General features: G+C 43.4%; 1 protein-coding gene across 3 annotated transcripts in view; it reads left to right on the top strand.

Annotated features, from left to right (window-relative positions):
* PRRC2C (proline rich coiled-coil 2C) overlaps positions 1-26674 on the top strand; it is a 127107-nt gene that overhangs the window by 63204 nt on the left and 37229 nt on the right. For all 3 annotated transcript variants that reach the window (XM_073593238.1, XM_073593239.1, XM_073593237.1), the window contains exons 13-21: positions 8566-8849; positions 8949-9195; positions 9340-9553; positions 13018-15324; positions 18666-18904; positions 19668-19819; positions 23505-23835; positions 24776-24858; positions 25194-25379. In XM_073593238.1, coding sequence (XP_073449339.1) covers positions 8566-8849; positions 8949-9195; positions 9340-9553; positions 13018-15324; positions 18666-18904; positions 19668-19819; positions 23505-23835; positions 24776-24858; positions 25194-25379 — 4043 coding nt within the window. The remainder of the gene's footprint in view (positions 1-8565; positions 8850-8948; positions 9196-9339; positions 9554-13017; positions 15325-18665; positions 18905-19667; positions 19820-23504; positions 23836-24775; positions 24859-25193; positions 25380-26674) is intronic.

The following is a 26674-nucleotide window of genomic DNA, read 5'->3' as shown; positions in this document are numbered from 1 at the left end:
CCTTTGAAGCATCTGACAGCTTATCGCCCTATGGCTCAGTAGCAGCTTTAGTAGCTGTTACTCTTGCTTCTTCAGATAAGCCTATCCTGCCTCCATCTAACAACTGCACTATGTTCTCCATTAGCTCATCCCCGCAGCTATTACCCTTTTTTTTATAACTAAACCCTCCCTCCTAGATTGTAAGCGCTAACGAGCAGGGCTCTCTGATTCCCCCCTGTATTGTAATTGTACTGTCTGCCCTAATGTTGTAAAGCGCTGTGCAAACTGTCTGCGCTATATAAATCCTGTATAATAATAATAATATACATTTTGAGAACCATACCCAGACCCCGTCACGGTGGCACCAGACTGTAATGTTTGCTTCAGGCATTGGAATCCTGTACATGGTGCAACAAGTAAGTTAGCTGTAGGGTGCTATACCGATCCAGGGCAGTGGTCTCTTCCTATGGCATCCAGACCCTGAAGACCCCTTCAGGGATATGCCCATTGTGGCAGGCCTGGAACATGACCAGCTGTTATGTAGGTAAGGTAATACAGATTTTTACTGTACCATTTACTTACTGAGTCCTTGGGTATGTATATCTTGTTGGATTATTACCTGGATATGTAGTAGATGCTACACTTATACCCTTTTATCCTAAAATACTATGCTAAGACAACAGTTTCTCAGGCACGAGTTATGGTATAATCTACTCCTTTTTCTGATTTTTTTTTTTTTTTTTTCTATTTACAATATTATTGTTTTACTCCAAATTTATAGGTAATGTTATGATAGTGTTTACCTAAAATTGGTAGTCTTTTTTTTTCTTTCACCTCACTGCAGCAAGTTCCTCTCTGGCTAGTAACATAGTGCTCAGACTGTAGACTTCTTACTTTTCTGCTGATAACTCAAGCTGATCATTTGCCACCTCACCTGTTGCCTGCTACCTTAGAGACACAGCCGCAGAACTTGGTAGGCACCTGGGTTATTGCAATTTCTTCACACCGAACACGCTTAACTCCCTCAGTCTGCATCCATTCTGTGGGTATGTCAGTGAAAGATCCCGATTTAGTAGTAGTGGATTTACAGGCACATGGGTGCAAATGGACCATGCTGTGGGGATTTTGCTGCAGGCCCTGGGGAAACTTCACATTCCTCTGTTGAACAAGAACAAGGCCTTACACTAACACCACTCCAGCACCCTAAATCGGGCTCCTTCAGACACCCAATGTCTGCTCTATTCCAAAGGATATCGCCACTTCTGAAAGCGAAGGGTACCAACCCCTATAAATGCTCTTCTGCCTCTCCTCTGCTAATTATCTTTAGACATTACAACCTGAACTGGCTAGTATACATCCATTTGCAGAAGGCAAGAGGATGTTGCTGCAGATTTTCTTCACTGCCACAATTTTGTGAAGTTACTACATTAGCTTCTCACCACATCCTGGATACTGTAGATTCATTGGCCGAAGGAGTGCATTCTGGTCTTTGGATAGATGCACCTAGTGCTCCTAATTTCACACGTCATGTTCCAAGGACAAAAAAAGCTATTCCTTGAAACCCTTTCTGTATTCTTGGTCAATCTGATTGGTCTTTCTCCCAACTTGGAAAGGTTATTACCTTCTTTTTATTTATATGCTTTGTTACCCAATGGAAGGGGACTTAAAAAAAAAAAAAAAATGGTCTCTTCTCACTTTGGACCTGATCATTCTAGCACTATTTGTTTTTGTTTTTTTTTTTTAAAACTCTTTTGGAGTCCTTCTTTGCTCTTGCAGGTCCTGCCCTGCAGCTGGAATTTGCCACCTTGTCAGTTGCCCAGACCATGTACCATAGGGGTATATTCCAAGCATCTTCAGGGGAGTAGAATTGTTTTTTTTAAAAACTACTTGTCCAAGAGCTAAAGCGGGGGCCCAACCTGCTTGTCCTGATAGAATTATTTAACCAAAACCATATTGAAATCTGAGGGTGCTTTTAGGAATGTCTGAGTGTTTTAAAACAAAGGGGGCATTATGGCGATCTAAACATTTAATGTTTTTACCAATGCGCTGTTTATCTCCTACTCACCTCCTTGCCTGTCTCCAGCCCCACACCCAGGTACTAGCAGAAAGGGGAGAGACCTTGCAGTGTGACAAGGACTGATTGGGTGCTCGTCAGGCAAGGGGAGTGCTAGGCTCTCTTAATGTTCAGCAGAAGCGCATCTGCTGAGCAAGGTATATGAGGAGCCGACCTATTTATATTACACTTTTCTTTATTGTACATTATGGGACACAGAGCTTTAAGTAATTACTTAATGGGTTATAGGCCACCTTCAGGTGTTGACACTGGTAAACGCAATTAAAGGAAGTTTACTCCCTATATAACCCCTCATCCTACCAGGAGCACATCAGTTTTTCGCCAGTGTCTAAGGTGTTGGTCACGAGTGAAGAAGTGCTCTCAGGAGCTCCAGGAGGGATCCACGCTGGATTTAAATTCCTCCATAAAAAGAAGCCAGATCCATCCAGAAATGCCACTGAGGCCTGAAATGGATGGTACCTGGGACCTCGTATGCGAAGCACAAGGTTTTGCCTGTAACTCCTCTCTTTGTAGGGCTGGACCACAGGAACCCATGGCTTAGGTATTGTTGCATTACCTCAAGCTTCCTGATGGGGTGCTTATACAAGGCCCAAGGCAGTTGGACCCCGTTCTTACGGACCCCGTCCTTGAAGGTTTGCTAAATGTAACACACCGTGATGGATGAAAGTTGGATTTTCTGTTCAGCAAAATCCTGCGACGAGGACAAGGTAAGGGAAGAAAACTTAGATATTAAAAACATCTATGCATTTTCTTTCATTATAAGGAAAAGATGTTGTCATGCCTTAAAATCTCCACTAGATGGAGTGAGCCTATGCACATACCTTACTCTGTTGCCTTCACTGTTTGCTCAGTTCCATGTCTGGCTGCTCAGCGTGTGGAAGATTTTTTGCAAGGTAAAAAAAATCTACAAAATGTTTTTTTTTTTTTTTTTTTTTTTTTCTTCCACTGATGGGGCCAGAGGGTTAGGGGCGGGTCCTAACGCAGGTGCCGTGAAACATCCACGGCAGGCTAAATAGCATATAAATACAGCTGTGTAAGTCTCTCCTCTGCCGATGAGGAGGAAACAAGCTGCCTGTACACACGGACACGCGAGCTGTGGGACACGTATGGGTTGCAAAACTGGCATTCCTGATTCAGGAAGGACACTTTCCAGCACTAGGCTGAACTTTATAGCAACTTAAAGTCATGACTATTTTCAGCAATTTAGTGCAATGTGTATAGCACCTCTGTTTTTGTACTTAAATCTATGGCTACCAAAAAAGACACCACAAAAAACAAGAGTAAAGGTTTCATCTCCAGGCATTGGGATTTCAAACTGTATTTCCACGCTGTCATCCTCGCCTGAATTACCAATTATGGCAACTCAGGGTGAGCCATTGGAGCAAATTGATGGTGCAGCTACCTCTCAGATCTCAGCACCTGTATACGTGACTGAAGCTGCCCTTTCCTCCTCCCTCCAGGGTCTGGAAGAAAGATTAGCGGCTTTAATCGCATTCTCCATTCAAATGGATAGGAAGCGTACTAGATCCCCCTCCCCCGCTTCAGCTTTGCAAGGGGAACAGTGGGCTTACAATGAGGTTTTACCCTCAATCGATTAGAAAGAAAAACAAACCGATGATTCTTCTGTTGAAGAAACAACGGTAGATGAACCTTTTTCAGCTTCTCGATCTGAAAGATTGCTGATACAAACTCTTATAGAGATGGTTCATTCCACTTTCATGCTGCGTCTAACAGAGTCCCCTGAAAACTTGGCCTCTTCCTTTAGGTTCTTTAAAACCTTCCCATCCTTTGCATACGTTTCCTGCACGTGCATTACTTGAAAAGCTTATCTTTTCGGAATGGGAAAAACCAGATAAACATTTTCTCCCTAAGAGGTTTTCAATTCTCTATCCTCTGAAGGAGAAATTCTCCAAAGAATGGAAAGTACCAGCAATTGACGCTGCGATGTCCAATGTGAATAATAACTTAACAGATAAAAAGTTGGAATCCCTGCTAAAATCTGCTTTTTCCATAGCAGGTGCCATCACTCAGCCCGCAGTTGCCGCGATAGGCGTCTGCCAATCCCTAAAGGACCAATTTAAACAGGCTCTTAGGCCTCATTTACACGAGGCGGACTCCGTTTCCACGGAGCCTACCTTGGTCCGCCAGCTCAGCAGGAGATCTCTCGTTGGTCTCCGCTGAGCCGGCGGATGACAGGTCCCTCTCTGCTCACTGAGTGGGGAGGGGCTCGTCAGGCGCCGCTGCTGCCTATGGAGGGATCGGATGAAAACGGACAGCATGTCCGTTTTCGTCAGATTTCACCCAATCTGCCAGCGACAAATTCGGATGTAGGGCCATCCGTCTGCTTTTAGCGGATCGGACGGGGTCGGATGTCAGCGGACATGTCTCCGCTGACATCCGTCGCTCCATAGGCTAACATGGAGCGCCCGTTCAGGTCCGCCGTCAAAACTGACAGGCGGACCTGAACGGTCCGATCGTGTGAAAGGGGCCTTAGAGCTTCCTACACAACAGGCTCGGGAATTGGCTGAACTACCTAAGGCATTATGTTTTGCCATAGATGCCATTAAAGACTCTATTCACCAGGCATCCCGCCTCACGTTTCTGCTTGTACATATGTGCAGAATCCTGTGGTTGAAAAATTGGTCAGCTGAAACACCATGTAAAAACCACACTGGGTTCCCCTTTCATGGCGAGCGACTATTTGGAGAAGACTTGGATAAATATATCAAGACAATTTCTGCTGGAAAAAGTACCTTTTTACCAGTCAAAAGAAAATATAAACTCCCTGCATTTAAATGGACTCTTTTCCCTGTGCCAGGGGCTTCCGCCTCTAGGCAGTGGCGACGGCATCTGCCGTCAGACTCTAGAGGAAAGACTCAGGGTCAGACCCAGGCTCAAAAGAAGCCCTGGGGTAGGAAATCTGCTAAACAGAATCCTAAAGCCTCATCATGAAGAGGCAACCCCTGTCACCAAGGTGGGGGGAAGACTTCTGCAATTTTCAGAAGTCTGGAAAAAAGAAATTCAGGACAGATGGGTCATTTTCACGGTAATGCTGGAGTAAAAGCTGGAATTTCAGGACTTTCCACCGTCTCGCTTCCTGAGGTCAAGCGTTCCCAAAGATCCAGAGAAAAAACAGTCTCTGTTTCAAGCACTAGACCGATTAATATCTCAAGGGGTGATCATATAGATACCCACAAAAGAGCAAGGTCTGGGATTTTATTCAAACCTTTTTATGGTACCGAAACCAAATGAAGATGTCAGACCCATTCTAGATCTAAGAAAGCTAAATCGATTCCTAAAGATCCGCTCCTTTCGCATGGAGACAATCGGGTCGGTAGTTTCTATCCTTTTTAGGAAGAGAACTTCTGGCATCAATCGACATCAGGGATGCATATCTGCATGTCCCTATATTTCCTGCTCATCAAAAGTTTCTGCGGTTCAAGTTAGAACAGCAGCATTTTCAATTTGTATCCCTACCCTTCGGGCTAGCCACAGCACCTCGGGTGTTCACCAAAGTACTGGCCCCACCTCTAGCCAGTTTAAGAGCACAGGGCATAACAATCGTAGCGTACCTAGACAATCTATTACTTATAGATCAATCAGTGACTAGTTTGGAGCAAAGCGTACTCACTACAACCAACTATCTGAAAAGTTTGGGTTGGATTCTCAACCTAGAGAAATCTTCCTTAATACCGCTAAAAAGGCTGGAGTACTTGGATCTGATCATAGACACAGCCCAGGAAAGGGTGTTCTTGCCTCAAGCAAAAATCAACTCCATAGGAGAGATGGTGTGGAGAGTCAGGTCAAATGGCAATCCCTCCATTTGCCTCTGCATGAGGTTGCTAGGAACCATTGTAGCTTAATTCGAAGCAGTTCCTTATGCCTAGTTCCATTCAAGACTGTTGCAAAACAGTATCCTGTCCGCTTGGAACAAAACAATTCAAGATTTAGACTTGCCAATGCTGCTGTCCCCAAGGGTGGCCCAAAGCCTCACTTGGTGGTTATTAACCCAGAATCTGCTGAAAGGAAAATCCTTCAGATCAGTCATCTGGAAAGTGGTAACGACGGATGCCAGCCTCTCAGGCTGGGGAGCAGTATTAGAAAAGACAACTGTCCAGGAACAGTGGTCAAGAACCGAAAGAATCTTGCCCATCAATATCCTAGAGATTCAGCCAGTGCGCCTGGCTCTAAAGGCCTGGACTTTCAGGTTACGGGATTTTCCTGTCAGGATTCAATCCGACAATGCCACAGCTGTGGCCTATATCAATCACCAAAGGGGGCACCAAAAGTCTCTCAGCGCAGAGAGAGGTGAACCATATTCTAACTTGGGCAGAAAGGCATGTTCCATGCCTTTCTGCAATCTTCATTCCGGGAATAGAGAATTGGCAGGCGGACTACTTAAGTTGCCAGCAGTTATTCCCAGGGGAATGGTCTCTTCACCCCGACATATTTTGAGCTGTTTGTCAAAGATGGGGGGCTCCGGACATGGATTTTCTAGCATCCAGGTTCAACACAAAGTTGGTCAACTTTGTGGCCAGCCCAAGGGATCCTTTCGCATGCGGAACGGATGCATTAGTGACCCCATGGGATCAGTTCTCTTTGATCTATGCATTCCCCCCTATTCAGTTGCTGCCTCGATTTCTTTGCAGGATCAAGCTGGAAAGAAAGCCGATAATTCTGGTGGCACCAGCATGGCCCAGAAGGTCATGGTACGCAGAAATCGTAAACATGGCAGTGGAGGGCCCATGGTCCCTCCCACTACAGTCAGATCTGCTCTCAGGGACCGATATTCCATCCTTCCTTACGGTCTCTAAATTTAACGGCTTGGCTATTGAAACCCACATTCTAAAGAAATTGACTTTCCGTGGGCTTTCCGGGTCAGTTATCTCTACCCTGATTAATGCTAGGAAGCCAGCTTCCAGAACTTGAGTCTGGAAGGCTTATGTTTCCTGGTGTGAATCCAAGGGTTGGCAACCTTGGAGATATATCATAGGCAGAATTCTTGCCTTTCTACAATTAGGGGTAGAAATGAAATTGGCCTTAAGTACTATTAAAGGCCAAGTCTCAGCTTTATCGTTCTTATTTCAGACCACTTGCTACTCATTCTGTAGTCCGGGGCTTTATACAAGGGGTGACAGGGCTTAATACTCCCGTCAAACCTCCCTTGAACCCTTGGGACCTAAACTTAATTTTGTCTATTACAAAAACAGTCATTTGAACCAATACAAAAGATTCCCCTAGTCCTTCTGACAAGGAAGTTGGTATTTTTGGTTGCTATATCCTCAGCAAGGAGGGTTTCAGAATTGGCTGCTCTTTCTTGTAAAGTGCCATATTTGATTATTCGTGAGTACAGAGTGGTGTTACGCCGTCGTCTATCAGGTGGATGTTAGGAGGTATGAGGATTTTGCCTTCGGGCGCAGTGTGCTGCAAGCAGCAGTATAAGATCCTCAAGTCTGAGTGTACCCTGCGGGTTGTTTTCTCCCACCCCCCCATGTGGCATTGCTATGGGACATCCCATTAAGTAATCACTTAAGACTCTGTGTCCCATGATGTACGATAAAAAAAAAAGGATTTTTATTACAGCTTACCTGTAAAATCCTTTTCTTGGAGTACATCATGGGACACAGAGGTCCCTCCCCTCTTTTTTGGGATACAAGTATATTGCTTTGCTACAAAAACTGATGTGCTCCTGGAAGGAGGAGGGGTTATATTGGGAGTAAACGTTCTTTGATTGGGTTTACCAGTGTCAACATCTGAAGGTGGCCTATAACCCATTAAGTAATTACGTAAGGCTCTGTGTCCCATGATGTACATCCAAGAAAAGGAGTTTACAGGTAAGCTGTAATAAAAATCCTATTTTTTTGCAGTTAAAATTTTTTTCATGCACCTAGAAAGCATTTCACCAGCGATCAGCAGGTCATGGGTGCAATGCAGGACTCTTGTAGACTGTCGTAATTTGTCCGCACATCTTACAAACAGGAAGAATAAGTGAATGACCCAAAGAGCTCAACGGTGCTGTGGTAGTTCATTGAGAACTACAAGCCGACATCCGCAAAGGACATCGGTAGTTGATTCATTCACAGAACTCTGTAAATGTGCACCAGTGGGGGACCCGAAAAGAGGAGAATCCTGGCTGCTCTGTGCAAAACCACTGCACAGAGCAGGTAACTTTAAAAAAATAAAAACTGATCTTTTAGTGTCACTTTATGTAGTCATCTGTCTTTGACAAAGAGACCATGAAATAATTATTGTAAACCTACAGTAGCTCTAGCTTATATGGAAGTTGTCTCTTGGCAGACCCAACTGTTTGCTTTACATTAAAATGTTGTCTACCGAGTTTCATCATCTCGCGGTTTTAATCATTTACCGTGTTTGACACAGAGAGGACATTGGTGGACTTAATTTCTAGTATAGTTCTCTTTAAGGCCTAGATTTTATTTCTGATATGTGATGTAAGTTTTGTACATTGACCATTTTTGTGTTTGTAAACCTTTTTCTTTTTCTTTTCATAGTTGAGGAAGAACCACAGTTTACAAGAAAAGACAGTGTTTCAAGTGACCAAGAAAACTCCCCACCAGCAATACCAGTGCAATTGGCAACACCTCTCCCTGTCATCCAACAACCTTCACTTCCATCTCCGGTTAGTGCTCTTCCACCTGCTCCCTCCCCAGTACCAGGGCCTGTGTTAGCACATGACAATGACTCAGATGCAGGAGCCCAACCACGTCCTTCGGTTTCTTCTGGATACTCCAAACAGTTTCAGAAATCTTTGCCTCCCAGGTTTCAGCGACAACAGGTATTACTTCACTCATGTTTAATATCATACTATATTGTATTGAAAATTCCAGTACCGTCCTTTGTGACGTCACCATTTAATGTCCTTTATGCATTTTAGGAGCAGATGAAACAGCAGCAGTGGCAGCAACAGCAACAGGGTGTACTCTCCCAGCCTGCTCAGTCACAACCTTCTAGCAGTCCTGTTCCTCCCCCACAGCACAGGCCTCTTTACCAGCCTATAGGACCTCATCCTCAGCATTTAGCTTCAATGGCTTTTGATCCTCGCTGGCTGATGATGCAGCCATACATGGATCCCAGAATGATGTCTGGAAGACCTACAATGGATATGCCACCAATGCATCCTGGTAAGATCGTTCATTTATTGTTGCTTCCTTATGCGATTCTTAATATTTACACTAGTTATCCTCAAAATAAATAAAATGGAAGCAGCAGGTATATTGGCATGCTAATCGTGCCAAAATTAATTTCACCATCCCCTTTATTTACAGGGATGATGCCAACCAAGCCAATGATGAGAAGGGAACAGATGGATGCTTCAGCAACTGCTTCTGAACCATATGACCACATGCCTCGATCTGTAAGAGATCATGGTGTCCCTCTATCTGAACCTCGCATGATGTGGGGAGCAGAGTCTTACCCACACCCAGACACCCCACAGGTTTCTTCATCTGCAAAAGAATCTGAGGCACCTGAAGATTACAGGTAGAGTTATATGTTTGTGTTTTCCTGTGTACACACAGCTTGTGTAAGTTTAACCACTTCCAGACCAGGCCTTCTCTGTCACTTCTTGTTTACATATAACAATCAGTATTTTTTGCTTGAAAATTACTTAGAACCCCCAAACATTATATAATTTTTTTAAAGCATAGTACCTAGAAAATAAATTGGTGGGTTTAGCATTTTTAACATGGTATTTGCATTGTGTTTTTTCAAACACAATTAAAAAAAATAAAGATTAAAAGAAATTTTTGTTGACTGTTCATGCTTAAAAATAACACCCAAACAACCCAATTTTGGGGGAGAATTTAAAAGATAATGTTATGCTCAAAAAATAGATTACCAAACATGTCGCACTTTAAAATTGCGCACACGACGCGCTCGGGGCAGAAGTGGTTAAAACTTTTACAAGTTACCACTTTAGATTTACAGAGTGGGACTAGTGCTAGAATTAGTGCTTACGATCCGACGTTCGTGGTGATATGTGTCATGTGGAACGATCACCGTTTACCTTTGTGCGAGAGCATGGGCACTTTAAATGTTTTTTTTTTAACACTGTTTAAAGCGGAGTTCCATCCAAAAGTGGAACTTTCGCTCATTTGTTTCCTCTCCCCCTCCGGTACCACAATTGGCACCTTTCGGGAGGAGGGGGGACAGGATACCTGTCTCTGACAGGTATCCTGTTCCCACTTACGGGAGTCCGGGCTGCGGCCCATGACATCACCGCAGGGCTCCCTCCTCCTCTCCCTGTCGCCGAGCCAGTAAGAGAGAGGAGTGGGGCCTCGAGCATGCGCAGTAGGGCTCCCGGCATGAAGCCGTAGGGCTACACTGCCGGGTACCCTTACCCGCAATGGCGGTGGCAGCAACCGACAGCTGATGGTAACATCAGCTGCGGTGCCGACATCACTGGACTCCAGGACAGGTAAGTGTTCTATTGTTAAAAGCCAGCAGCTGCAGTATGTGTAGCTGCTGGCTTTCTATTTCTTTTTTGGCGGAACACTGCTTTAAAGTGGATATAAACCCTATTTATGAAATTTGAGGTGGGCACATAGATCTGCAGTGTTTTTTCGTCTCTCTCCAAAGCCCTGTGTTTGGTAGCTGTCTTTTGCTGTGTTCCTCTGTTATCAGCCTGACAAGTTTCCGTCACATTATAATGAGAGCAGTTGGAGTTTGGAGTTGCGGGAGATTGCTGTAAATACATTAGCAGAGCTCTGGACCATACATTGGAGAGAGCTGAGAGTCTCTACTAGGGATAAGCTTCGAGTTCGAGTCAAACTCGTGTTCAACTTGAACATCGGCTGTTCGCCGAACAGCAAACAATTTGGGGTGTTCGCGGCAAATTCAAAAGCCGCGGAACACCCTTTAAAAGTCTGTGGGAGAAATCAAAAGTGATAATTTTACAGGCTTATAAATGACATTTCAAAGGGAAAAAAGTCATTTAAAACTACTCGCAGCTATTAATGAATTGTCAGTCCCGACAATACACATAAAAGTTCATTGATAAAAACGGCATGGGATTTCCCCACAGGGGAACCCCGAACCAAAATTAAAAAAAAAAAAAAAAAACATGGCATGGGGGGTCCCCCTAAATTCCATACCAGGCCCTTCAGGTCTGGTATGGATATTAAGGGGAACCCCGGCCAAAATGTAAAAAGAAAAAAAAATGCCGTGGGGGTCCCCCTCAAAATTTATACCAGACCCTTCAGGTCTGGTATGGATTTTAAGGGGAACCACGTGCCAAAATTTAAAAAAAGAATGGAGTGGGGTCCCCCCAAAAATCCATACCAGACCATTATCCGATCACGCAACCTGGCAGGGGCAGCGGCCCCCCTCCTGAACCGTACCAGGCCACATGCCCTCAACATTGGGAGTATGCTTAGGGGTCCCCCCCAAAGAACCTTGTCCCCATGTTGATGGGGACAAGGGCCTCATCCCCACAACCCTTGCTCGGTGGTTGTGGGGGTCTGCAGGGTGGTGGACTTATCGGAATCTGGAAGCCCCCTTTAACAAGGGGACCCCCAGATCCTGCCACCACAACCGCCCCCCCCCCCCCCTGTGAAATGGTAAGGGGGTACAGAAGTACCCTTACCATTTCACAAAAAAACTGTCAATGTTAAAAATGACAAGAGACAGTTTTTGACAATTCCTTTATTTAAAGTCTTCTTCTTTTCCATCTTCTTTCTTCTATCTTTCTTCTATCTGTTCCTTCGGTTTCTTCCTCCATCTTCTTCTTCCTCTGGTTCTTCTTCCGATCCTCTGCTTCTTGCTCAGGTGTTTTCGTCCGGCATCTTCCTCCGCGTTGTCTTCCCTTCTTCGTTCTCGGGCCACTCCGCATCCATGATGGGAGACTCCCGCTGTGTGACGCTTCTCGTCTTCTGACACTTCTTAAATAACAGAGGGCAGGGCCACCTGGTGACCCCGCCCCTCTCTGAGGCACGGGGACTTGACGAGACTTCCCTGTGGCTTTCCCCGTGATGTCAGAGGGGGGCGGGGTCACCCGTTACGTGCCCAGTTTTCTCTGCAACAATAACCAGGAAGATAAAAAAAATCCTAACATCAAGGGCACTTTCTAAACAGTATCTAAAGCTGAAGACAGCAGATATGGATGTAATACTTATATAGGGAGGGTTGTTTCATCCCTGTGTATCATTTGTGGCTGTTCACTTCACTGGGTATGAGTGTGAGGGTTTACATCCACTTTCATTTTTTTTTTTTTTTTGTTACTCTTATTGCTGTCACAAGGAATGTAAAGATCCTTGTGGAAGCAATAGGCATGTGACATCTACTCTTCATGGAGAGATCTGGGGTCTGTAAAACCCAAAATCCCTCTTTTGCCCTTAAAAGCATTCAGTCACACCAAGATCATTTTTTTTTTTTTTTTTTTTTGGGGAAAGCTTTTGATTTTTTTAAAATGGTGCTGTTGACATCCGGGTAAACTGAAAGTGATGTCAGGTCATCGCTTTTGGGATACCATAGCCGAGAACCGATACGGGCTTTGTTCGGCTTTCTGATCTACAGGCCGGCTGGTCGCTCAGGTTTCCTGGTGAGATAGGAGAGCCTGAGAAAGCTGCGGAAAGTGCCGGGATCTGGAGGACGTCCCCTCCAGATGCTTGTAAAAGCAGCCCAGTGGCTAGTTAGACGCTAGGATTGCTTTTACAAGAGAGCAGCTGCACGCATCATCCTGGTATAACCAGGCTCAGTCGTACGGGTATATCGCTGGTCTGCAAGTTGTGAACCATGTATCATCTTAGAGAGACGTTATCTTAAGTGCAGGAATTGAAATAGCCTTGCAATCCCATGTTTTTCTTGTGAATTACTTTTCAAATTCCTAAATAAGCCTCAAAAGTTTCACATAAGTATTTTTGATGCAAACTGTTAAGTGTGTGTGTGTGTGCATTTTGGAATAGTTCTAAAAATGATTATTTACTTTTTATTTTCTGTTTTGTCAGGTCTGAAAACTCTGTAGATCAGGACATAATATCCGAAACCTACTCAATGGACCGTATAACTTTTGAACCACAACACAAAGCAGACTTCTTCTCGAGATCTCGAGAGCCTGATATTCACAGTGCACCTATAAGGCATCCAGAACCTGTTCAGTTACTGCAGGCAGAGGAACAGGACTCAGGACTTTCTGGGTTTGATCAAACAGAGAAGCAGGCCCCCTTAGATGATGCTTGCCACATTGACATCCAACCTGTCTTGACCAGAAGTTTATCTAGCGAGTCAGCACACGCTATGAAACCGGAAGAAAGGAGAGCAGACACTGTGCCAGCAACTTCTAAAGTTTTGGCTAGACCACCAGAACCTACAAAAGAAGTAGTGGAAGAAAAAACAAGGAAAGAGAGTTTTCAGAGTTCCAAAGCACCTGAACTGCCAAAAACAGAAAAACCTTTCAAACCCAAATCTGAAACAAGGTGGGGCCCAAGACCTGGTTCTCGCAGTAGAGACGAAGGTATGGATAGACCCATAAGGAGATCAGGACCCATCAAAAAACCTATTCTTCGGGACATGAAAGAGGAGCGTGAATTGAGAAAAGAAAGGGAGGAGGAGAAATTTGGGCACGAAAAAATGGTGAAACATGAAAAAGTTGAAAGAAAACCTTCACCAGCTAAACCAGCATCTAGTCCTCTTCACTCAGTCAGTAAAACTGAACAAGAGAAGCATTTGCCTGAAGCTGCCACTGTTCCTAAAGTACAAAGTGCTAACACCTTACTTACCTTACACTCAGAAAAGCCATTAGAAAGCACATCTGAAATAACACCTAAAACAGTTTCTCAGCCAGCACCACCTAGTCAGCCAAATAAGGAAGAAAAAATTGTACGGGTCGTTAGCAAGGAAAACAAGGATCCTCCCTTGGATAAGCCCAAACCAGATTCAAAGCCTCCATTGGTTTCGCAGACCAGTTATCCAACAATACCTCATCGAAGAGAGCCTCTGCTCCCACCAAGAGCTTATAGGAAGGAGGCCAGGGACAGAGACTGGTTTCCTGAGCAAGGATATAGGGGAAGAGGGCGAGGAGAGTACTACTCCAGAGGAAGAAGTTACAGGGGTTCCTATGGAGGGAGGGGGAGAGGAGGCAGGGGTCAAAGTAGAGACTACCCACATTACAGAGACACTAGACCCCGCAATGAACAAGTTCCTCCTGGAGCTGTAAGGCGCAGAGATGAAAGTGAAACTCGCAGTGAAAGCTCAGACTTTGAAGTTATGCCCAAGAGGCTCAGACAACGTGGGTCTGAAACAGACTCTGACAGTGAAGGCCGTGAAAGTGCAAGTGACACACCTTTATCAGATAAGGAAAGTGCAAGTAGAAGTAAACCTCGCAGAGATGACCGATCTGAAATCAAAAGGGCCCCTAAATCTGTTTCAGCTTTAAAACCTGAGCCTGGAGCTCCAAGGCCAGAGGGTAGAACATCTGAAAGACACTTCCCTAGAGAAGATGATTCTAGAACAAAACCTGGTTTCTTGCCAAAAGGAGAACCTTCCCGTAGAGGCAGAGGAGCTGGAAGTTTTCGGCGTGGGGGAAGAGAGCCTGGCATCCGTATGTCACGCCCCCCACCACCACGAAGATCTAATTATAGGGATAACCAATGGATGCCAAGACAGCATGAATCAAGAGCACCACCTCCTCCAAGACTGGATGAAGGGGAAAACAAACAGGAGCATCCAACTTTACCAGGTGGAGACAAAAGGCCGCTTATTAAATTTGAGCGTAAATTTGATCCTTCAAGGGACAGACCACGACGGCAGAGACCAACACGTCCACCAAGACAAGATAAGCCTCCAAGATTTCGACGATTAAAAGAAAGGGAAAGGGAAGATGCTGGGAAACCTGTTGAGGTTACTGGGTCTTCTAATCAAGGAGTGCCCGTCTCTAGTACTGTTCATGAACTTCCCTCTGATTTCTCTGGTAACAAAACGCCAGACTTGTCTAATCATAATTCATCTGACCAGGCCAACGAGGAGTGGGAAACTGCTTCAGAAAGCAGTGACTTCAATGAAAGACGAGAAAGAGATGAGCGGAAAGCTGCCACATCCACCAGTGTTCAGTCCCCTGCATCTAGCAAATCTGCTGATGGCTTGGCTCAGTCTCCACCTAAAAGAGAGAGTGCCAAAAGAAGTTTTTCCAGTCAGAGACCTGGCATGGATCGTCAGAACCGTAGAGGAAATACTGGCGCTCCCAAACCCAGCAGGCACTATTCTGGACCCAGGAGTGACAGGCGGAGTGGCAATTCACTGCAGAGGGGAAAAAGAGGGTAAGCCAAGTGCTTAATCTTATTTTAAGGTCCTAAAGTGTCTCTGTCAGTTTATTTTGAGTGAATAGCCCTGCTATTGCTGTCTGTCTCTGAGGGGAGGTCTTCTAGTGGGGACACCTTCTCTGATACAACTAAGAGGGAGTTTTCCTCACTTTGGAGATATTCTTTCTCACTAACTGTTGTGTCTGCAAGACAGGAAGTGAAGATAATTTTTTCTCAAATGAGATTCAGATGGCAAATACTGGTTTTAACCGTTCCCTTTTCTATGCAAAAGGGCAGGGGTCAGGTGAAGTATTGCCTTTTCAATCTGCATTCATTTGTTATCATAGCGGGTATTAAAATGCCACCACCTATTCATTGTGGATTACACCTTTGCACACTGATAATGACTGGTATTTCAGTGATTCTCCTCTTCCCCAGTTTCTCTTCCTTGCTCAGCTAATATGAACCTGGTGCTGATGGAGAGGGGAAAAGGAAGGGTAAGCAAGGATGTTGTGCAGTAGTCCGACATCCTCATCAGCAGAGGACACCATCAGTTGTTAAGATGCCTGTGACTGGCCTGAATGGTACCCAAAATAGTAATGTTGCACAATAAAAACATGTGGCTTTGTGTAACAAATTGGCAGGCTTGATGACAATATTTGGGGCAATTTTTAAGCATTTTCCCAAGGCACCCCAGGGTGCTATGGCATCCTAATTGAAAACGGCTGCCCTAAAACATGTCATGAAACACCGTTCCCGAATGGCCCTTATCTCCATTTACAATGTGCAGAATCCTTGTAGTTTAAAGCATGGACAGCTGAAGCTACCTGTAAAAAAGGGCTGCACACATATGCCTTTTTCAAGGAAGACATCTATTTGATGAGGCACTTGACCAATTCATCAAAAATGTCGCAGGAGAGAGGGTTTTCCTCCTACCTTGGAAGATTCCTCAAACGCCTATTAACTCTTTACAATTCAGAACACCTAGCAGCAACACCCAGGCTTCAACTACAAAACCGAATGTTCAGCCCTTGCTTTTTAAAAAGGTGGTAGACTTGGATCACAAATGAGAACAAGCCAGAGAGGGCTCATCCATCTGAGTGTAAACTGTGTATAATAAGCATATAATGATAAATAAGTAATGCACTCACAGAATGTGAGAAATTGGCATGTCATTAGTACTTGTCTGGAAGGTGGCAGAGATCAGCAGTTTCCCGACCGCTGATTGCATCGGCCAGGCCGCTTGCCTGCTGATCTCTGCCACCCTTCCAGATGACAACTCGCCTACTGATGACATGCTGATTTCTTCTTCACATTTTGTGAGTGCATTGCTTATGTGCTCATTACAGTATACATGGTTTACACTCAGATGCAGGCACCCTCGCTCACTTGTTCTCATATGTGCATTAGGTTTGCCCAAGACCGTTTCTTGGGGAGCTGCTAACTTCACGAATATCATTTGTCCTGTATATTTACCTTTCACTTGGTAATCCTCCTTGGTAATTTTGGGGCCACAGCAGTGCTATCGTTTTATATCTCAGCTTGGGTCACAAAACCCAGCAAGTCTTCCCCAAAGCACCCGATTGAGGGGCATCCTCACTCTTCAGAGTTGTGGGATGTCTGTTACACTTTGCCACTCTCTGGGTCACAGATGTCTCGGACCTGTGGGTTCAGTTGGTGGTTTCAAAGGAGTACAAAATAGAAATCAAAACTCTCCACCCTCACTGCTTTTTTTGCAGACTGTTCTGAACCATCTCTTGTTTTTTGGAGTAGTTGTCATTACTTCCGCAAGACAGGTTCAAAGGATTCTGTTCAAACCGGTTTACAGTACCAAAAGCCAACAGGGGTATTCATCCAATTCTGAACTTAAAATTTCTTAACAAATATCTTAAAATTCCAAAATTTTGCATGGAATGCACAGGGTCTGTAATTGCCTTCGAGTCAAGGGGAATACATAGCAATTATAGGCGTTTTAGGTGTCTATCTGCACGTTCCAATTTCTCCATGTCATCTGCACTTTTCCCTACTTATATAACGCATGTTTTGGAGTAAAATAGCAAAATGAGTGGGTGTATTTTCCAATAACATACAGTCCAGCAGTCACCTTCAATTAATGTGTACGTTGAGGCAAAACCTAACTAACTCTAAACCTGCTCTCTGCTACATTCTAAACCTAATCTATCTAACCCTGTAAAGCAAAAAAAGTTATACTTGCCTATTCTGCAGCCGATCCGGTCCCAGCATCAGCTGTCATCGGCGGCTTCAGTGTGGCATGTGCAGGAGAGGCAGCTGACAACGGAAGCCCCATAGTAAGTCTATGGGTGGTGTCACTTCCCAGCCATTTCACAGCCCTTGTTGGTCCTCTTCTGCACAGCGCTTCAGCTGCTGGAAACCAGACCGGCTGTAGAATAGGCAAGTACATACATTTTTGCTTTACAGGGTTATATAGATTAGCTTTATAATGTGGCAGAGTGCAAGTTTGTTTTTGCCTGAACTTACACTTTTAGGCTGGATTCACACCTATGCATTTTGAGTGCTTTTTGCAGATTTGCACTACAGAACGTGTTCCTTAGGAAACCATGTTAAATGTTCTGTAGTGCAAATCTGCAAAATGCAAAAAGCACTAAAACTGCATAGGTGTGAATCCAGCCTTAGCCTGGGTTCACACTATTGCGATGCAGGAACCAGCGTGATTCCAGTGGCAGTTCCAGCATCACATCTCCCTCGCAGGCAGTTCACCCTGCCCTCTGCGACCCATTGTGTGTGTCAATGCAAAGGTAATAACACCCCTAGATCTGGTCGCAGTGCATACTTTAAATTTGGACAGGAATCGAATCGCATGGGTGTTGAAGACCCATGCGATCCGTTTCCAGTGCGGGGAAAGAAAGGTTCCTGCACCCTTTTCATACGAATCCAATGCATGTTCAGCCATACAACTGTACCGTACATTGAGCAGACATCGCATGTGATCGGCACAGAAATGCAGTGCGAATCCCATGCGATGTCTGTGTTCGCAATTGTGTGAACCCAGGCTAATGCCTCATTCACACTGTAGGCGGGTTTGAAATTGTGCGTGTTCAGCTGAACTCTCATTTCAGTGCGAGTTCGGGGGCGAAAATTGTCAAAAGTAGTGCAAGGTGCCGTTTCACTGATTCGAACGGTGCCGTTGCCGGCAATAGGCTCCGATTTGGCATGCAATTTAGCATGTCAAATCGCATGTCAAATTGGCCCGATGTGAATGAGGGCTAAAGCAAACTAATAAAACATTTTGGGGTGTTTTTGTTTCTTTGTTTATAAAGCAGTCATTTTGTATCTGTGATGCATTTGCACAGTTCACAATTTTTCTGTTCATCAATCAGTCCTATAGATGACCAGATTCCTGGCATGATGGCAACAGATTCATCCGGAGGCAGCAGCTCTGTCCACAATCACCACTATCACGCTTATCACCAACATTCAGATGATGGAAGTGTCACTGCATCATCAAAGACCATGAAAGATTCTTCTGGCAAAAAGAAAGATGAGGCCAAGCTGGTAGTGAAAAAGCCCAAGGAGAAGGTGGATGCTTTATCGCAGTTTGACCTGAACAATTATGCAAGTATGTCATTTTCAAAACAAACATGTAACCTACTTAACTGTTTTCTTAAGCTAAAGTGTATCTTCTTTAAACCATTTAGTCTTTTGATGTCTGTCTACCTACCCTACCTTGGTGGAGTGGAAGAGTAATATTAATGCTAGTCTCCCTTACTGATTTACATGCATGTAGGATGTCCAGGGAAATTTTATAAAATCTGGAATAATTGCCATATAAAATCTGTATCATCTGATCCTTCATAACTGATGGTTGATCCTGGGTCCTGTGACTTGTTTATAGGTGCAATTATTCTTATATTCTATTCCCCCACATTACTCTTCGTGGCCCATTGGGGGTGTGGTCCTGACCTTCCCGCCTGGCCCTTCCTACTTCATATGGCGCTCATATTGCCTGTACTCCTACTTTGGTTTTTAGCATTGTACCATACGATGTCATTTGTTTCTTCTTTTTAGCTTTTGTCTTTGCCCATCTGTAAATGGAGCATTTTGTAACATATTGCAATTGTATTGTGGAAAACATATTTTAAATAAGAATAAACCAGTTGATTATTGAAAGAGGAAAAAATGCTTTCTAAACAAAAACCCTTTTTATAAACCATTACATTTCTTGAAAGGACTGGCCAAAACTTTTTTTGTTTGTGTAGATAAGGTGAATTATCGGCTAACTTTTATACTTTTTTTTTTTATTATTTTTAAAATGTTTTCAACCTCTTCTTCATATAAAAAAAAAAAAAAAAAAGAATAACTTATTTTGTTTTCTCCGTAAGGTGTAGTAATAATAGATGATCATCCCGAAGTAACGACACTTGAGGATTCTCAATCTAACCTCAATGATGGTTTCACTGAAGTAGTATCTAAAAAGCAGCAAAAGCGACTACAAGATGAAGAGCGTAGAAAGAAAGAAGAGCAAACTGTGCAGGTATAGCTTATCAAACAGGATTTATTGGATTCATAGTTGACATACATAAATTAAAAGCTGCAGCCAGACTGACAACTTACTACTGTGGATTGCTTAGTATTGTATGCACTCCTATATTGTCCACAGTTTGCTTTATCTCATCTGGTTCAGATGAGTGTTTTGGAGCAGCCTTTACTACATCCTTTCACCTGGATATATCCTGTCTTTTACCTGAGCACCTGACCTCTGTTGTATTGTCCAGAGCTTAGGTAGTTTTCCTGTTTCTGCCTCTACAACGCGCTGTTTCGTACAGAGACGTAGGTGGCATTTGCAACAGAGGCAACTTTTTGTTCTAGGCTTGCATTCTATCTTATGTACTTTGGAAAATGGCCACTTGGGGGAACTGTTTTTTGTTTGTTTTTTTGGGGTTTTTTTGTTTTTTTAAGCTATGGGCTTTACTAGTTTTACAAATTTCATTTTAAGTGGTTTAACACATTTGGTGTTGCACAGAAAATTGTATTCACTTTTTTCCCTCACTGTATAGTATTTGATCCCCTTCTGAGAGACAGAATAACAAAAATATCCAGAAAAACGCATTTCAAAGAAGTTATACATTGATTTGCATTTTAATGAGTGAAATAAGCATTTTATCCCCTATCAGTCAGCAAGATTTCTGGCTCCTAGGTGTCTGATCGTAATCTCCGCTCATTAATTGTATAGGACTCTTAACCACTCCAGCCCCGGAAGATTTGGCTGCTCAATGACCAGGCCATTTTTTGCAATACGGCACTGCGTCGCTTTAACTGACAATTGCGCAGTCGTGCAACGTACCCAAACAAGATTGATGTCCTTTCCACAAATAGAGCTTTCTTTTGGTGGTATTTGATCATCTCTGCGTTTTTTGGGGGTTTTTTTATTCTATTTTTTTTATTTTTTATTTTTTTTTATTGGAAAACCAACTTTATTAAGAAAGTATATGCTTGGTACATAAAAAATAATATAAGCCAAGATGGCCAGAACAGTAATACATACATGAGCACATTAAGTTATCTACGTGATATAGGGTGAAATATCCACCGGACATGAAGCCAGTACACAAAGAATAAGGGGGAAAAGGGGGAGAGAGGAACGTATCAACATTTCAAGTACATGTTTCACCATCCTCCAACCATCTGTTCCAGACCTGCTCGTATTTAAGTGGGCATCCTCTATGTACATAAATCAGCTTCCTTTATGGGAGAGTGTCATTAATTTCTTTTTTCCAACACTGGATTGTAGGGGGTAGAGCCTGCATCCAATTATGGGCTATCGCTTTTCTCGCCAAGAATAGCGTTTAATGCAGAAAGGTACGGAGGGGTTTGTCAGCGTCTAAGTCAGGTAGCAGACCGAGCAGACACATCTTTGGGTCTAGAGTAGCAGGAGGGCCCATCTGATCGTACAGGAATCGTATCACTTGTATCCAGTATGCTTGGATAATTGGGCAGGACCAGATAAGGTGATAGAAAGCTTTATTTATTTATTTATTTATTTTTTTGCGCTATAAACCAAAAAACGACAATTTTGAAAAAAACACTATTTTGTACTTTTTGCTATAATATCCCCAATTTATTTTTAAAAAAAGCTAATTTTTTCCTTAGTTTTTTGCTAATAAAAATTAAAATAAGAGTATTTTGATTGGTTTGCTCAAAAGTTATAAAGTTATAGCATCTACAAAATAGGGGAAAGATTTATGGCATTTTTATCTTTTTTTTTTTTTATATCGGGACTGCGATATTATGGCAGACAGGACACTACAGCAATCAATGCTATAAAAATGCACTGATTACTATGTAAATGTCACTGGCAGGCAAAGGGTCAACGGTGTTCCCTAGGGAGTGGTTGTAACTGGGGGGGAAGGGGACTGACTGGGTGCAGAGACCGTTCATTGTTTATACTTAGTAGGAACGACAGCTCTCCTCACCCCTGACAGCACAGAGATCTGTCTGTTTACATTGACAGATCTCCGTTCTGTCTCTGTGTTGAGCGATCGCTGGCGCCCAAGGTGAACCAGCTGAACCATCTTTTGACCCAGTGGTCAAAAGGTGAACCGACGTTCAGTTACATCGGTTCGGCCAGGGGGGCCAACCTGCTGCAGTACAACTGCGGCTGGTCTGGAATGGGTTAAAGGGAGTGCTCCTAATCTTGGCTTGTTACCTGTATAAAAGACACCTGTCCACAGAATTAATCAATCAGATTCCAATCTCTCCACCATGGCCAAGATCAAAGAGCTGTCCAAGGATGTCAGGGACAAGATTGTAGACCTTCATAAGGCTGGAATGGGCTACAAGACCATTGCCAAGCAGCTTGGTGAGAGGGTGACAAAAAATTGCAAATGGAAGAAACACAAAATAACTGTCAATTTTCCCTCGGGTTCTATGCAAGATCTCACCTTGTGGAGTTTCAGTGATCATGAGAACGGTGAGGAATCAGCCCAGAACTACACGGGAGAATCTTGTCAATGATCTCAAGGCAGCTGGGACCATAATCACCAAGAAAACAATTGGTAACAAACTACGCCATGAAGGAATGAAATCCTGCAGTGCCCACAGGGTTTCCCTGCTCAAGAAAGCACATATACAGGCCCGGCTGAAGCCTGCTAATGAACATCTGAATGATTTAGAGGAGAACTGGGTGAAAGTGTTGTGGTCAGATGAGACCAAAATCAAGCTATTTGACATCAACTCAACTTGCCATGTTTGGAGGAGGAGGAATGCTGTCTATGATCCCAAAAACACCATCCCCACCGTCAAACAAGGAGGTGGAAACATTATGCTTTGGGGGCGTTTTTCTGCCAAGGGGACAGTACCACTTCACTGCATCAAAGGGACAATGGACGAGCCCATGTACCGTCAAATCTTCGGTGAGAACCTCCTTTCCTCAGCCAGGGCATTGAAAATGGGTTGTAGATGGGTATTCTAGCATGACAATGACTCAAAGAACACGGCCAAGGCAAAAAAGGATTGGCCCAAGAAGCACATTAAGGTCCTGGAGTGGCCTAGCCAATCTCCAGACCTTCAACCAATAGAAAATATGTGAAGGGAGTTATTATAGTAACTCCGATAGTAACTACTATAGTTAAAATATGTGGAGGGAGAAATATGTGGAGGTTCGCGTTGCCAAACGTCAGCCTCGAAACCTTAAAGACTTGGAGAGGATCTGCAAAGAGAAGTGGCACAAAATCCCTCCTGAGATGTGTGCAAACCTGGTGGCCAACTACAAGAAATGTCTGAACTCTGATTGCCAACAAGGGTTTTGCCACCCAAGTACTAAGCCATGTTTTGCGAAGGGGTCCAATACTTATTTCATTTATTAAAATGCAAATCAATTTTATAACTTTATTGAAATGCGTTTTTTCTGGATATTTTTGTTCTGTATCGCACTGTTTAAATAAACCTACCATTGAAATTATAAACTGATCATTTCTTTGTCAGTTGGAAAACATACGAAATCAGCAGGGGATCGAATACTTTTTCCCCTCACTGTAGGACTTCTTACTTGCTATCAAATCCTTTTCATGGAGTCGATTGAAGGGAACACCAAGAAAAAGATTTTACATTGAGTACAGGAGTCCTGTTTTTTTTTGTTTGTTTTTTTTTTGTGTTATTTTGCTAAAGTTATTGTGATTTTTATTTTATTGATCAGATCAATCTGGACTTTTATTTTGTAGGTGTGGAACAAAAAAGGTTCTGGTGAAAAAGGAAGGGGTCAGAATTCCAAACTTCCACCTCGATTTGTGAAGAAACAGCAGCAACAAGCAGCAGCTTTACAAGCTCAGTCTACTGGCTTGTCAGCACAAGGATTACCGCAGACGGTACCTGTATCATTGCCGTCAGGTCAGCCTCCATTACCTGTCCAGTCTCAGCCAACCACAAATGGCTCCGACTTTCCTGGATCAGTGAAAGTTCCACCACCTTCCCAACCATCAGCTTCACTAGGAACAGAGCTGTGGGAAAACAAGATGGCTGCTCCAAGTGTTTTAAATGACTTATCTAAGAAACGTGAGTGTCCTACAAGTCATGTTTTTTATTGTAATATGACCTTTTTTACTATGCGTTTGATTAAATGGGACATTGATGCAACTGCCATTAGAAATCTTAAGTTACCTTAGAAATCACCCCTTCTCTCTGCACACATCTGCGGGGTGGAGCAGTTGGCAACATTGGCTAATTTTAACATTTGGCCAATTATGCTGCCAGAAACTGAAATACTTGAAGGCGTGTTCCCTCCATCTGCCAGAGGCTAAAATATAGTTGATCTGACAACCCAACGATCCATGATTGACAGAATATTAAAAAAAAAATTTGGAAGCTCAAATTGGTTCCAATTTTGATGGCTCTCTTGTGTAACTAATTTGTTTTATACTTTAACCTGGGCTTTAAAAGTCGTTGTAAAGGCACAAGGTTTTTTTTATCTTAGTGCATTCTATGCATTAAGATAAAAAAAACCTGTGTGCAGCAGCCTCCCTAATACTTACCTGAGCCCCATCTCGATCCAGCGATGTGCATGAGTGACTCAGCCATCCGGGCCTCTCCCTCCTGATTGACTGAAACATAGCAGCATCATCATTGGCTCCCGCTGCTGTCAAAGTCAGTTAGCCAATGAGGGGCAGGGCCAAATCACGGCTCCGTGTCTGAATAGACACAGTGAGCCTCGGCTCGGGTGCCCTCATAGCAAACTGCTTGCTGTGGGGGTACCTGACAGGAGGGAGGGACAAAGTGCCAGCGAGGGACCTGAGAAGAGGAGGATCTGGGCTGCTCAGTGCAAAACCGAAAAATAAACACAGAACAGGTAAGTATAACATGTTATTTTTAAAGGGAAAAAAAAAGATTTTAGCATCCCTTTAATGGGCTTTTAAATATTTACTAAACTTTAAATATTTATTGATTTGATTGTTTTTTTTTTTGTGTGTTTTGTTTTTTTTTTTTTTAATGTATCTAGTGGGCCCCATTAACCCTCAGTCACAATCATCAAGTGCCTGGAACAAACCTCTCACAGGATTTATACCAAATGCCAACACTGAGGTAAGTCAGCACTTTCAATGCCACTTAAAGTAAAACTATAGGCAAACTTTTTTCCATTTTGGATATATATATCATAAACCTGTGGAAGTGGAAGGAAATCCTTTCCAAGTTAGAGAGTCCCTGGATCACCAGAACTATCCCTTTTGGAAGACTTCTCCTCCATTGCTGTTCTGGGGACAACCCAAAATTTGGACTTCTCCCTAATGGGGACACAGATTGCTTCTGACAAGTGTTCCAATCCCACGCCACAATATTTTTACTGTATAATTTTCCCAATGTTGCTGCATTGTTTGAACCAAGCTGAATGTGACTCTTATTTATTTATTACCCTTTAGCCTACAAAAACAAGTCAAGATGCTGTGGATTTGACAATGGAAGCTATTCAATTTGGTGCCCCTGCATCAAGTAGCAGTGATAATGAGGGTACACCATCCCTCTCTGAGAAAGCATCAGAAAACCTTCCTGAACCTAAAGAGCAGAGACAAAAGCAGCCTAGAGCAGGACCAATTAAAACCCAGAAGGTAATTTTTTAAAAGTGCATGAGTTGCTCTGGTTGTCTTTTATACTTTTTATGATTTCTTTTTTTTTCTCTACACTGTGCTGTAATTTAGCAATAGTTCATATACTTTATGGACTGTAAATCCATATTTGTGGTGATTGCATTTCTTTAAAATTGACTGTATTGACATTTTCTTAACAATAAATTAAGAATGCCACAAGATGGCAGTGTAACCATTGGCTTCCACTTAACGTGGTTCTAAAGGCTGAAGATTTTTTACCTTTTAATGCATTCTCTGCATTTAGGTAAAAGCTTCTGAGTGCAGCCCCTCCTCATAATTAACTGATTTCAAGCTCGATCCAGTCCTGTGCTCAAGAGCAGCGTCTTTCTCCCCCTCCTCATAGAATAAAAGGAGCCATTGGCTTCTGCTGCTCTGTTACAGCTAGCGAGTGGGGGGGGGGGGGGGGGGGCAGGGCCAAGCTGCACTGCGTGTGTCAATGGGGAGACAGAGCGTGGCTCAGGAGCAAGCCCACACTAATGCCCCCATAGCAAACGGCTTGCTATTAGGAGCCAGAACCCATAGTGGGAGAGAAAACCTAGAAGAGAAGGATTGGGACTCCTCTGTGCAAAAGTATGACATGTTTTATTTTATTTTTTAAATGGGTTTGCAATCACTTTAAACAGACACCTGTTTAGATGTTCTTTTTGACAAGCTGTAGAAGATGTCTTTGGTTGGCTTTGATGCAGGTTACTGCACCAAAAACGCAGCAGGCATTTTTTCTAGTGCAGTATGTGGGTGTGGCAATGTCCTACTAAATAAAAACTAGGACATTTCTGAGACATGCATTTTGACTACTTTTACAGAAGATGGTGAAGCTCACCTGTTATTAATCCCTTAAGAATTTGTGGTCTGCCTTTTCAAATGAAGGAATCATTTTTACTATGTTGTCTATTGCTTGTAAATTTATGCCCCCTTTAGGTCTTTTTTGAGGATCCATAAAAATTTGAGATCTCAGACGAAACCTGTACGCATCAATATTTCTCTGTTTAATAGAAATTTTACTCAATTTAATTATTTTTCTTTTATTGTAAATCCCAGAACACAGGTCTCTTCATCTCCGTAGAGTTATTCTGCCACCTTCAGGTGATTGGCAAAAAAAGAGTCTAGATGTCCCGGGAGCCGCACATTAAGAAAAGACCCGCTGTGTGTGGACAAGTGGCAGTCTCAGCCTGGACCCCCGCCAGGCCACGCCCTCAACGCCGTTCGCTCCGGTGGGCAAGGCTAAACAGGTTGGGGACATGGCCTGGCGGGGGTCC

Source organism: Aquarana catesbeiana, linkage group LG07, assembly GCF_042186555.1.
Source record: "Aquarana catesbeiana isolate 2022-GZ linkage group LG07, ASM4218655v1, whole genome shotgun sequence".
Taxonomy (NCBI): domain Eukaryota; kingdom Metazoa; phylum Chordata; class Amphibia; order Anura; family Ranidae; genus Aquarana; species Aquarana catesbeiana.
The sequence above is the reverse complement of the archived record's forward strand: the minus strand, read 5'-3'. Positions and strand labels throughout refer to the sequence as shown.